We start from the raw sequence: 13,740 nt of genomic DNA on the forward strand, positions 1-13,740 counted from the left end.
TCACCGAATAAGAGGGTTGGGACATAGACTGGTTTTCGTGAAATAGGAGTCTTGAAACGTGGAATATCTTTTACGCGGCGTTGACTCCTATGAGTCCAATGCTCATGAATGGCGGGGAAAAAAAAAAAAGAATTCTGGCAGCACTGAGATTTCAAAGCTTATAAAACGTATTACTTACTGAAGAAATTATGTATTTGCTCCAGGTGCGTGCAGTCTCGTTTACGAAATCTACAGCCACAAATAACGCGCATGCGTTGCAAGAAGCAAAGAAGTGACGCTAAAGCGTTTCTTCGGCGACGTCGTTCCCGTGAGAACCGTTCCGCTTATCAAACTATAGGCAGGTAAAGACAAAGCGCGAAAAGTCACGCTGGATGGCCGTTCCTGCATGAGCAGCACAAGGCGGGAAAGGGGGTATCCCGCCGCGTATATAAGAAGCGCGCGTGCAAGAGACAAAGCGGGGAGAGGAGGACCAGCCGTATACTAAATGATTCACCGCTCGGCCTCGCGGTTAATAAGGCGCAGTTATCAAAGTGCGATCAGTCGCGTCCGCTCGGCCATTTCGGGCCATCATTAGTGCGTAACTTGGCCGACCTTTTATACGGCGCCTCCCCCGCGCTCAGCGCCGTCCGTGCAGACTGTACGCACCCTCCCCCCACTCGGCGCACCGGTGGCGGCTAGGCTTCGAACGTTCGCAAGCGTTATCGCTGGAAAGAAGAAACGCTAAAGTAGCCACACTCCGTGACCGTACACCTACGCAGGTATAGTACCACATGGATCCACAAACACAACGATGGCGCCGTGGCGGGGGAGGAAGGAGGCAATGGGTCGAAACGGCCGCATAGGCGGACGCAGCGATGCGATAAAACGATTCTCGGCTCCTCTCATTCCGTACATGCGCGCACAAGCGTCGCAAAACATTGTCGCATTCCCGCCGAAAGATATTTCCAGGCGACGTTTTTATTTATTTCATTTCGCAGTCGCCATAACCTTAGATGCACAGAGGCGCCCGCGTTTTAGGCCTACGTGGCAGCGACTTATCTGCAGAAGGGCACCCATTACGACGTGCCCGAATGGTGGGACAACGCAAGAACACCTTCTCGAGAGCGTCCGTTGGGCTGCATCGTTATACAACGGCGAGAGACGGAACAGCAGATAAATGAAGATGGCGAGACAGGGGAATGCTAAAGACGTTAACCGTAGTGAATTCGACTAGCAGCACGCGGTGCTGTTTTCGAACTGGCACAAGAGCAGCGCGAGAAACGCGTACGGGCTGTCTGATCGCATTCGTAATGCTGCTGCTTGTAGCATTCATATAGACTGGGCTGTTTTAGGCGCACCAGTATACCGTACATATACGTCGGCGTTGCACAACAGCGAGGGAACCGAGTTCATCAGACTAGCACTGCATTCGGTCCCCACCGCTATATTGGTATGCGATGCCGAGAAGGACGCAAGCGTTTACACGGGCACGCACAACTAAACGAACGCGACAAACCTTATTTTTACAGGTCAAATAATTATCGCAGTAAAGAAGAAAGCGGGATTAGAATCAGCAGCATTGTGATGTCATGTACAGTCAACAGCAAAAGATTGCGGGATGCGCGAGCGCGTGGCAAAGAGACCCTCCTCCCCTTCTAGCGGTGAACCTCTGGTGTCGAGACCGACGCCTGCACGCATGCGCGTCCCTCCGAGACTGCAAGCTTGCACGTTTCCGCGCTTCGTCTTTGCGCGCCGGCGATATCCGAATGTAGCCGCGAGGTAGCCCTCTTGAGATTTGCGCCGTAGCGGCTTCGACGGGCAGAACTTCGTTTATACAACGGAAATCAATTGTCCATTTTCGTCTTGCCGGTCTCCTTCTATAGAGCGCGTCTTCTGCCACGCTCTTCTGCGGTAGAACGCACCGTTCGTAAAAAGAAAGAAACAACGGAGATTAGCCACGAAAAGGTGCAGCCCCCCCCCAAAAAAAGACTTGTTGCGTTCGCCATCGGGCCGGCCCTATGCGTCAGCGCTCGTAACTCGACAAAACGCGGCCGCAGTGGCGCCCGCAAGTTCGCACTTCTAAACACGTTTAACACAGTTTCGCCCGTTGAATCCGCCACAATGCATATCGCAAGAGGGCTACCTCGGGGCTACATTGGGATATCGCCGGCGCGCAAGGAGGAAGCGCGGAAACGTGCACGCTTGCAGTCTCGGAGGGAAGCGCATGCGTGCAGGCGTCGGTCTCGACACCAGGGGTCACCGCTAGAAGGGGAGGAGGGTTGCTTTGCCACGCGCTCGCGCATCCCGCAATCTTTTGCTGTTGACTGTACATGCTGCGGAATCAAGAACTACACACTATAGACGCGGCAGGTAAACAAACGGTGTTGTTTCGCGCTGACAAGTGAGCTGAAGTAGTCCAATTTAGAACCCGCATCAACAAAGTTGCGAGCGCTTCGCACCATGCAACTTTAACACGCGAAGGATCTCTGCGGCAACTTGGCCCCCTCCTTTGACAACTTTCGTAGGCCAGCGAAAAAAAAAAAAGCTTTACCCACAGCGCACACACTTCATAAAGTCCGACACGAGATAATGTCAGCCGTCCGGTTTCGGTGAAGTTTCGGCGCGGCTCGTTTTACGAGCACGGCGGCGGCGGCACCGCGCGTGCCACGCCCTCATCCGCTCGCGGGACCGGCGCGTGGACAGCGATGCAGTAAGGCACACATAGCGCGAGCGGGCGAACTCACCGAGGCGTGCACGCGTTTATTCCCGTACTTTCCTCGTGCACGTTGTTTGAAAAGCCGGCGCACACACGCAACCACTCGGAACACGAAGTTCGCCTCGAGAGCATTTCGTGTTGCGAAGCAGAAACGAGGCGGAGGACAAAGTCCCCTCTTCGGGAGAGAGCCCCCGTCTTCGATACGGAAAGAAGGAAGAAAAATAATGGCTGCGAAAAAAAAAAAGAATGCTGCACATAGGAGGTACAGACCACGGCGCGATCAAATATTTGCGTCGCCCGCCCGAAGAAGGAGTCTCGCTCGAGGTGGTGGCTGCTCGCAGATGCGGTCGCTGTCGGGGACACATAACGTGCGACAAGCGGATATTCCCACGTCCGTCTGCGGAGGAAAAATATTGACCGTCGACTTCCAGCATCTCTCCGAGAGGACCGGGCGAAAGGGGCACCGCCATGATCTTCTTCATCCGCACAGCGAAACACAAAGCCGACACAGCGACACGCGCAGAAAGTTGGAAAGCACAGGGACTCGCGACAGCGACCGACCTACCAGCATTTCTCTCAAGACTAAAGTCGCCGTTGTTCCAAGATGCGTGAAAAGCCTATAGTGGCAAACGTGCAGGCATAGGTCTTCAAGCGCTTCAGGACCGTGGTTGCTATGGCAACGCTTATGTTTGGCACACCAGTCCCAGTGCTCCTCTGCGAAAAACCACTTGACAAACGCCATTCTGAAACTCTATTAATGCGTCGCTTCGCATACTAGTTGCGGACAATCTGCGACACGCCATGCGCGCGTGACAAAAAGGAGAAAGAAATAAAAGAAACGCGAGCGAGACGGCTAATCGTATCGCAGATCGGGTGGCGACGACTGTAACGTCAGGGGACGAGCAGCGCCACGTAAAACAGTAAATTCGTTCCAACGACATTGGTGGAATGCGAGGGCCGCTGTTGCAAACCGACAAAAACCGCGCCGACGCGCAACCGCCAAGCGGGCTCTAATGTCGGTTCCACAGACGCGTTCGCATTGCACGAGACTACACGGTAACGTCCGTTTCCTGTCGGGAATATAAGGGGCTTCAGGTTGCATTTGACAACGCTTGTGATCGAAGCCAACGTAACAGCAGGGATAACGAGGGAGACAGACTAGGGTAATTCAACTATACCATTGTTATCTGCAGTAGCCGTTTCAAGAAGGAAGGACGTTTTAAAAAAAATATAACACAATGGAGACAGCACATTTCTTTATTACGGCAACACATTCTGCGTTTATCAGTGAATTTATACAACTATTCGTTAAATAATTGCTAATGAGTTCAGAATGAATACCGTATACTCAACGGATATGCAAATTCTGGAACTTCTCAGACAAGCAGTAGTTACAAAATACTGTTTGCCAAAATTATACCCTGAACCCGTAAATATACACAAAACACAGCATACGAGAAGCTTGCGCTTAATCGAAACGAAATGAGCGCGCATCTGTAATCCAAGTTATTTCGTTCATCTTTCGCAGGGCCTCGTCGCAATTATGCGCTATATCTTTCTTTTATTCTGTGGCGCTTCTTACAACATATATTTTTTAGCTAAGAGTATGAAATCAATCGTTAGCGCTATCGTGATGTTTCATGTCCCTCTCTTCCATTCATCATGTTCCTACGCTTTCTCGAGGTATAAGGAGCTGCGTCACAGCGCCACACACGAACACAATAATGCGGACGGTCAAAGCACTCTGAAATAAGCCGATGCTTATAACATACGGCGAAAGACGGAATCTTGTTAAATCAATCACCCGTCCGAAACCTCTCCAGACTCGCTCGTTACCGCGTACTCCGTATCCGTAAATTGGCGCCGCAGTATACGTGGATTTGTGCAGGGTGCAAGTTCAAGCATAAAGTTGCCCACAATAATTACTAGAGGGAACTCGGGCGCTGCGATCGCTCAGCCAACGTGTGAATTATGTGAAGCACACGCATTAACCTGATCTCCGTGCTTGTGGCTTCGGACGCACTTGCGACTTCGTTTATTTCGCTTCATCTGCCCTCATCGTCCTAAATTTCAGAGCAATCAATACTTTTTAGGCGCAGAAGACTGTGAACACACACGAGCACTACTAATTGCAGCGGTTCAGCCTGTCGAGATGGCGAAACGCAAGAAGCGCCCCGACTTGCTCCCGAGAAATTCACAAGAGCGTTCTACGGCTCTTCTCGGTGCGTGCCTCCGTAGCGTAATGGTTTCAATATCGGGCTTCTGCAGTGCTAGAGGTCCTGCATTCGAATCCTACCGTCGGGCAATTTTTTACAAATGGTTCTTTAATGATTTATTACACAGTACTTTGTTGGAAATGACGAGTTTACAAAGTCACGAAGCGGTTTGAAGCCAGAAGGACGAAGTTTAGGCAAATTCATGTACTTTCCACAATGCCCATGCCGGCTTAACCACCTCTGATTGCAGCTCCCGTAGGCACTAGCGCCAGAGTTCCCTCTAGTAATTACTGTAATTATGAGCTCAAGGGCAATAACCGCAATCATCAACAATGTAATGGGACACTAAAGAACGAAATAATTTCGGCTGTATTAAATTACGCTTATGCAGTGTCAAGAAAATAGAAGTAGAAAATGCGCCAACACGTAAAACCGGTGGCAGCGCCGTACCAGCTCGCGGTGACGTCATTTATTATGACGTCTTCATCTCCAGCCCAGTTAATGTTTTACAGGTAAAGATGAACTACAATGTATCCTCAAAGGGCGAAAAAGTGAACTTACAAGTTCCCCGTAAGTTTTACTTCGCCACAGCATCCCGAATGTCAGAAAATAATTTGAAATCCGTGGTGCCACACTGACGGGCCCGCACTGGGGTTTCTGAGTGCAACACGAAACAGAACGCGCTCGGCCGACGTGGAAGCGGAAACCGTCGCCCTTTACACCGAGTAGAAAACATTTATTCACAAAAGAGGAAAGAAATACGCAAAAAAGAAATGTACAGTGAGTGGAGTCTTCATTTCAAAACCCCAGTGGCCTTGGCTGCTGCTCTCGCCTGGATTACCAGTCCGCGCTGGAGGCGGGCGTCGGCGAGTGCCGCGACCTGCACCCGCCTCTGCTTGAAGAGTGAGAGCGTTTCCTTGGAACAGGGCTGATCCAGCACGCGGCAGTGTGGCTTTCCTGTCCTGGCTGCCTGCTATCAAGACCCTGCATTTCCAAGTCCTCCGGGTCCGCAAGGAAGTCTGGCAGCTTCTTGCCCGAGGACAGGGCTGTACCACTGGGTGGGCACTGCGGCTGTACGATGCAGCAGCCACCTCACGCCTGCGGTACGCCCTCCCACTCGTGGCAGCACTACCACCTGCCCGCCTCAAGAAGCTGGAACTGCAGCATCGGGACGCGATTAGGCTCTGCCTGGGCGCTCCCCGCAGCTCCCAAGTCGCTGCAACCTTGGCCGAGGCGGGAGCTTGGCCCCTGTCACTCCTCCTCCTGCAACAGGGGCTACGCCATGTTGACCACCTCCACTATGGACCAGACGGCACTGCCCTGCTCTCCCGACTGCGCTCGCGGCCCCACTCACAGATGGGCAGACTATGTGGGCTGTACGAAGAGGTGATTGGGAGGCCTCCAGCGAACAACGCTCAGCTGCCTCCTCCCCAGAGACCACCCATACCCATCACCACAGAGCTCGGCGCTCCCCGACTTGTGCCCTTCAACAGACGGCTACCTCCCTCCTGCATGAGGACCACGGAGGAAACCTGCAGATCTACGTTGACGGCTCAGTGATACTGGACACAGGCTCGTCGACTGCGGCCTGCGTGGTGCCCGCCTTGCGGAAGAGCAGGCAGTGTCGCCTCCCCGACCATGCGACGTCTACAGCGCAGAGGTAGCAGGCCTTCATCTGGCTATGGACTTACTCGCAGAGGAGCTGCCAGCGACCCCAGTGACCATCTACTGCGACTCCAAGGCGGCACTTCTCAGCCTGCAGAGGCCAGAAAGGGCCAGCCTTGGGGTTGCCCTGCTCTCGACAAGGCTGATGGCGCTCCAGGAGGCGGGCTGCTCAGTGACCCTGCACTGGCTTCCAGCCCACGTAGGGATACCGGCCAACGAGGAAGCTGATGCACTGGCAAAGCGTGCCCACCAATGCGTGGTCGCGCCCAGCCTGGCAGTGACAGCCAATGATTTCACAAGCCACAGGCTTCGGCGCCATCTGCTGGCCTGCCATCCGGACAAGCGGATGTCCTTGGGCCGCCCTCCGCGACCACTTCCAGAGCGCGGCCTCGCACGCAGGGAGACCTCCCTCCTTCTGCGACTGAGGATTGGCTGCTGTTGGACGGGTGCTCGCCGCCACCGGCACGGCATCATTGCCTCTCCAGCCTGCGCATCCTGTGGGGAGACCGAGACTCTGGAGCACCTCCTGCTGGCCTGCCCTGCTTACCTGCAGCAGCGTGACCGTCTCCTGCAGGATTTCCGACGCCTGGGGCTTCCTTCTACACGGCAGGAAGACATCCTCTTGCCTGGTCGCAACGAGCTACCAGCCCTCCTAAGTGTCGTCGAGTACCTCGACTCGTCGGGGCTCTCGGCGAGACTCTACGATTTTCTGCAAAGACAGATAGCCTCACGGCTATCCAAACCACTCTAGGCTACTCAACATGCCCCAACCATCTGGCTCCTGCTGGATAACCGCTCCCTGGCCTTTCACCAGATCACCTCTCCTACCGGATCCACTGGGCCCTTCCTGCCGGACTGCTCAGCCGCTGCCATGGCGACACTTTAACCCTCTCCTCTCATAACTCCTTTGCTCCCACTATCCTCCCCCCCCCCCCCTTTTGACGTTGAGCCGTGCTGCCGCAAGGGCTCCAGAAAACAGCGTCAACCGTTCCTTATCCCGTCAAAAACCACTTCTCTCTCTCCTAAAGCGCAGCACGTGCAGCGGCAACACTTCGCCGAAGTCAAAGAAGACTGCGCCGTCTTGCGACTCCTGTCTCTCGTCGGGCTCTGTACGGCGCTTTGTGTGTCCTTCCTTCTCTCTCCGCGCCCGAAAACGATGTTTCGCAGACCTCGCCAAGTTGCCGAAGTCCAGTAAAGAGGACTCGCGAAACTGGCCTTTGGCGATGCCAGTAACAGTAGGGCTGGCAGCGGTATGCTAAAGCTCTCCATTCTGAACACGCACGGTGCTGACTTCAAGGCCACCATCAACCGCTGTGTGGGCTTTCTAATTGGCTTTCAATAGGGTAATGTTCCTCAAGCTCTGCAGCGGGAAACGGCAGTTTGTATTTTAAACGAAAGAAAGAAAATGAAGAGAAGAATAAAAAACGTTCGTGAGCTTTTTGTCAAGACGGCGAAACGTTGCGGCAAGCTGTAGATATCCTTGCAGAGGAAAAAAATAAAACGGTTCGACTTTCCACCACTGATGAAATGTTCGCGCTGAAAAAGAAAGGCGATAGAGGCGGTCAGGCAAACCGAGCGGGGAGTATATAGACAACGCTCTGAGACAACCGGCACTTTGTATTCTTTATTGCACGGAGAAAAAAGTTAACGCAAGTTACATCCCGTGTAAGTCGTATTTCGAAAACGTCATCTTGACGCTGCGTGGCGCAGCGCAGAGCCGCCATAACTGGCGCACTGACAGGAATAGCATGGATGCTAACGAGGGGACACATGCACTAATGGCTGAAGAATGCGTTTTTCGCTGTCAATTACGGTCGGCGATTCCCTTTTGCCCATGATGCGCGCTGTCGACATTTGCGCTTTCATAGTGATATTAGTTCAAACTAAACGTTTCCGTGATATAACAATGCTTAAAAAATGACCAAGATTAAATTGCTGGTTTCATCAGATGATCATGGTTAACGGCTTCACAGAACAATAAAAGCTACAAGCGCGTAACAGCGCCTTTTCGGTTAAACAAACCAAAGTTCGAAAGCGTCGTCAGTTGGAGACGTGGTGCGATTGAAGGGCGAGGATAACGACTAGAGACGACAGCGCGGAAACTACCCCAGCTTTGGGTAGTCGACTGGGCTCAGCCTGGTTAATCTCCCTGGCTTTTCCCATGTAAGTATATAAATAACGGTCGCTCCACGTGCCTTTTGATCGAGTGGCCGTGGTTAAGTACTACCGCGCGGCGCTCGCTGGCCGCTTCTCTAGCCTTTCTTTTTAAGCGGTGCGCATAAAGTGCTTTACCGAATCTCGAGATGCCCCTTTCTAGGCCTCGGTAGCGATGGTTGCCCGCAACCTTTGCGCTGGCGTCTCTCAAGAAAGAAAGAAAGAAAGAAAGAAAGAAGGAAAGAGGAATACTTCACTTCGGTATCTACCCCGACAGCGCTCTGCATCCCCAACCTACTCGGCTCTTTGTGGGACGGCCACCTCATCCCCCTTGTTTGCCCTGCCTATACGGACCCCGCGCGTGGCTCCCGTTCTTTTAACGCCGAAGTAAGATTCTTAGGCCTCGTGTCTCCTGCCTCCTTCCGAGTACTTTGACCTTCCTTCAGCTCTTCAGCACCGTCACCTGAGGTTTTTCGTTAGTTTCGAAAGCCTGTGACACGTTAGTGCACCTGTGGCGCGGGTTGGCACAGGCCGTTGGCGTAGAGCCGCAGAACTTGATGCGTCGTGCTTCGTATAGAGTTATTATATTGTTACGTAGGAAGACGCAGACAAAAAGCTATATACAAGTATATTTACAAGGGAATACGCCGTACTTGGCCAAGAGGCAACAGCCCGCGCTAGCCTCTAATCGTCGTCTTCGTCTTCTGACTACTTGCCTCTTCGTCATTGTAAACACTGTTCCGTAGCACTACCCCCCGGCGGCAAAAGCGCCGTCCCGGAGCGACTGAAGGCCGGACTCGGAAGCAGTGTAGTAGGCCTTGAGCCTACTGACGTGCACGACATCACTAGCGGCCAGAGTAGAGGTTGAGGTTGAGCTCACAGGAGTAATTTCGTACGTCACAGGCGTCACCTGGCGCAGCACTCGGTAGGGCCCTGTGTATCGCGAAAGTAGCTTTTCTGAAAGTCCGACGTGACGAGAGGGCGACGGTGTTCTACAATTTACGTAGGCTGCTTGCCGTTTGTTAATGGATGCAGGTGATTGTAGAAATCATCCTTCCCCCGAGAAGTATTCTGTTGCGGACTAGTTGGTTCGTAGTGAACCACTAACGTATTGCGCGAAATACATGAAAGTCGTTCTGTCCTGTCGCTCTTTACGCCCTTCGTGCATTTTCGCGCGGTACATTACTCGTTCAGCACGCCTGTTCCCTTTTTGTATGGGTTATATCACTTGTCATTCAAAGCACTTCATTCTTATTCTGCAGATATCTCGAAACTAACGTTAGCCTCGATATTCCTGCTTGAAATGACGTTTATCGTGTGAACAGCGCGAACGCAAGCACGATGTCCCCCTCTTAGAGGTAATGTAGTCGCGAAATGCTTACTACCGGAAATACACAAACATGTGGTTACGTCCAAAACAAGCGTTTTCAATATACTGTGGGACTGTTACCTCCCGACTACCAGAAAGGTATCAACCCTAAGACGTACGGTGTAATTAACCATTATCTCACCTTATTTAACGTAATACCAGATAGGTGTGAGGTGAATTTAGAACGTCAATTCAGTGCAATTGTGTTCGTTCCACAGAACCAAGAATACCAGGGACGTCACGAAAACGCGAGGTTGTTTGCTTATCAGTACTTTAACACTGTAACAAGCATAAACAATTTGAGAAACACTGACCTTAAATAAATATGAAAAGCAGTAACAATATGGTACGTTTTTATACATGATTCTACTCTATGTTAATAAAGGCTCACGCATCTGCTGGATGCAGATGTGCCATCTTTATTGCTGCGCTGATATATACGGCGATTAAGCGATATTTATTTCCAACAGGCCTTTCTACATCTCGCCGTGAGCGAAAAAACAAAATTACCGCCAGTTACCCGATAACGAAGAGTACAGCGTATCCATAGGAGAATGTCCTTGCTTTTCAACAACGCCGAGCCCTTTCTTTCGCCTGTGCGAGGAATACAAAGCTGCTCCCCCATTTTACTCGCGGCCGCTCCTGACAACGGGTGAGTACGCGCTTGCGTCCGCGGCGAGGCAAAGAAGCTAGCCGCGAGGTGAGTGGGGAGTAATCCAAAGCATTCGAACTTGTGGAAACGACGGGCGTAGCAATGCGGAGGCCGACGAGCCTTCCGGGAACCGCCCGAGGGCTCCCCGTTCTTTCCCCAAAGTGGCTCGTCTCGTTGCCTCCGCCGCGTAGTTTCCGCAAGCATCTCCCCCATCTCTACTCTAGGACTCTACGGCGGCACACGCGCGGCAGTTAGCAAGAAGAGAAGCGTCATTCATCAGGCAGGCGCTGCATCGACCATTACCGGCTCAGAAAGCTCCCACCGTGGGACACTCGCAGCGAGGGAGTCCCGCGCTGGTGCACTGCGGGGGCCCTGTGGTGACCGAGAGAAGGGAGGGGGAAGAGGGAGAAGGGGAGGAGAATGTCAGTCCAACGGGATACATGCACACACGAATCCTTCGCTGCAGATGCTACGTAAAGCGCGTAACAGAACACGAGGTCGCGGTTTAGATTCCCGGTCGCGTTGCGCGGAGACCTGCAAAAACGCTCGCCACTCGTGTACCGTGGTTTGTCTCCGCGTCAGAGAAACCCAGGTGATCAAAATTAATCCGGAGCCCTGCAGTGCAGCCCCCCCATAAGAATTATGCAAATCGGGGCGTCAAACGCCAATTTAAATTTTTATTGCGACATCAATTATAGGACACTCCAGGCGCATTGTTGGCGTCGCCGTGATGTTCCGTATAAGGTCCAAGGGCGATAGCACCGTCGCCGAGCGCCGTGTGCTGTGTGTGCGAGTGAAAGCCCGCAAGGGAAGGCGACGGAGGCAGAAAGCCGAGAGCAAATGCGCTGTCTTCCAACACGCGAGAGGCCGCAGGGGGGGGGAGATGGGGGGGGGTGTTGTGCTCCGACATCAAGTGCGTGTTTCGCGACCGGGCGCAACTGACGATCGCGGCTCAATCTCGTGCGCCATATATGGAGGAAAGTGGGGAGGCAACGCAGGAGGGAGAGGAAGCGGCTTCGACTCCGTCAACAAGTTCGTACTATGCACAGTCGCGCGCGCCGTATCTTGAATGGGATCTGCAGACGGCTCATACCTTTGTGCGCGCTGTGTTCTCGCCGCTCTTGCATTGAAGCGGGAGACCACACCAAGGTCACTTCGCTCGCTGCTGCTGCCGCGCTTGCTCGCACCGGCGTTTTGACAGCGAGCGTCCGCACTCATCGAGTGTTATGTCTTCATGTTTGTGCACATTGACACCATGCTTAATTCCCTTAGAAAGTGAATGTTTCCAAGTTTATACGGCCGGTAAAACTATTATCCTTGCTTCGTATAGCTGTATACTAATTTGCTATCGCAATCGATGCTCAGGCTTTCGGGTGAAACTGCGACTTTTTTTAAAGCGTATCCTGCTCTGACGCGTGCAAGCAAAGAGAAACGTGCGAACCGCGAACAAGGCACCTCCAGGGCAATAAGGCTATGCTCCACACGTACCCTCTCCCTTTTGAGGCAGATATCAGGACAGCACTGCGTGCAAGGTTGCCGTGGTAAATCCATCTTGGAATTTGCCCCGAAATTCGAAAGCCCCAGAAGCAAAGCCCTCACACTGAATTTCCGAAACATTGGGACTTATTAGCAGAAATTTGGAAAATTAAAGAAAAAATAAAGGGAGTGCGTGTTCGCATATTGTTGTCTTTATCGTGTTCTTTTCGCATTTCTTCTTTCGCGCAATGTGTGGGTCCTTGGCTTCTTATAATTGTGCGTTGCTCACACTCAGCTACCCGAAAAGCATGTTCAGTTGTTCCAAACGGAGATGGTGCCCCTTCAACGATGTCGTACATGTATATGCAAGTTATTTTGTGTTCGCTATTGACGGCGAGTGAGAAATAATTAACTGGCTCTTACGCGATATAATATGTAATGCTTCTATCCGGTGCACACTGCACTGGCCCACTAATTGGTTATGTTACTGTATCTGCCCGTTCTCAGTGTGAAGTAAATGCTGCTCATACTTTCTTCGTGCCTGAGTCATGGGTCAACACACAGGAGGTAGAACTTTCCCTGCTACTGCGTGTATATATTAGAAAATAATTGTACTGCACTCATATTACCTTGGTAAGCTTAGAGTACACGGCGATCGAGGTGACAAAGCCAGGTTTGCGAGCATATTGGTTCTCCAAATGTCACGACTTGCGCATACGCACATGTACATAGACGCGCCCCGATGTCACGAGGCGCCACTACATATGCGCCAAAGCCTCAGCCGATAGGCACACGCCCAGTCTACGCAATGTAATGTGCATCGTGTATACCAACAACCGCCTCGGTGGCTCAGTAGATATGGTGTTCTGCTTCTCGGAATAAGTTCTTGGTTTCGATTTCCAATCTTGGCGGTTCCAATCCAGCGGGGACAGTGTGCACAAACGCTCCTTTACTGCGCTATGTGCGCGTATTAAAGAACTCCATGTGGCCAGATCTGATCTAATGAACTCAACAACAGCGTCACTCGCAGCGTCACTCGTGTTACTTTGCCACGTTGAACTCCGTCGATCAAATCAACATAAGCTAACCTTACGCTCTGCGTGCGCACTCAAGCGCGCGACCGTTGAAGATACAGAAAACATGACGCCGAACGGCGCTAGTCTCGCGCCAACTTCGCTTTTTTGTCGTCGACAGTAACTGCGCTGCTATGCGTAACAAGTGAAGACGCGCCAAGCCGCCCTCCCACGGCTGTTACGAGCGCGCAATGAAGCAAACCGATTTGTTAATGCCGAAAAAATAAAGTTCTCTTCGCCACCTTGCTCGGAATGGCAGAGCCACTAGTTCGGCGCGACTATTGGAGGCCACTCAACGGTCGCCGGCAATGCGCGCTCAGCCGCGTTAAAAACCGACGCAGCCGCGACCGGGAGGGCGCCGAGCTCGTCCCCTCCGCACTGATCCCCACCTACAACGGCAAACATGTGCTTGCACCGCCCTTCGCGGTCTCGTGCGTAGC

The 13,740-nt window shown here is 52.5% G+C and overlaps 1 protein-coding gene across 8 annotated transcripts in view; it reads right to left on the reverse strand.

The window, feature by feature from the left end:
* The window catches only part of LOC142571514 (AT-rich interactive domain-containing protein 3C-like), a 253,855-nt gene that overhangs the window by 143,220 nt on the left and 96,895 nt on the right, over positions 1 to 13,740 (reverse strand). For 4 of the 8 annotated variants that reach the window (XM_075679935.1, XM_075679930.1, XM_075679932.1 and 1 more), the window contains one exon: positions 11,055 to 11,123. The exons of the other annotated variants lie outside the window; for them this stretch is intronic. In XM_075679935.1, coding sequence (XP_075536050.1) covers positions 11,055 to 11,123 — 69 coding nt within the window. The remainder of the gene's footprint in view (positions 1 to 11,054; positions 11,124 to 13,740) is intronic. 8 annotated transcript variants of the gene reach the window in all.

The sequence above is a fragment of the Dermacentor variabilis genome, chromosome 2, assembly GCF_050947875.1.
Source record: "Dermacentor variabilis isolate Ectoservices chromosome 2, ASM5094787v1, whole genome shotgun sequence".
NCBI lineage: Eukaryota > Metazoa > Arthropoda > Arachnida > Ixodida > Ixodidae > Dermacentor > Dermacentor variabilis.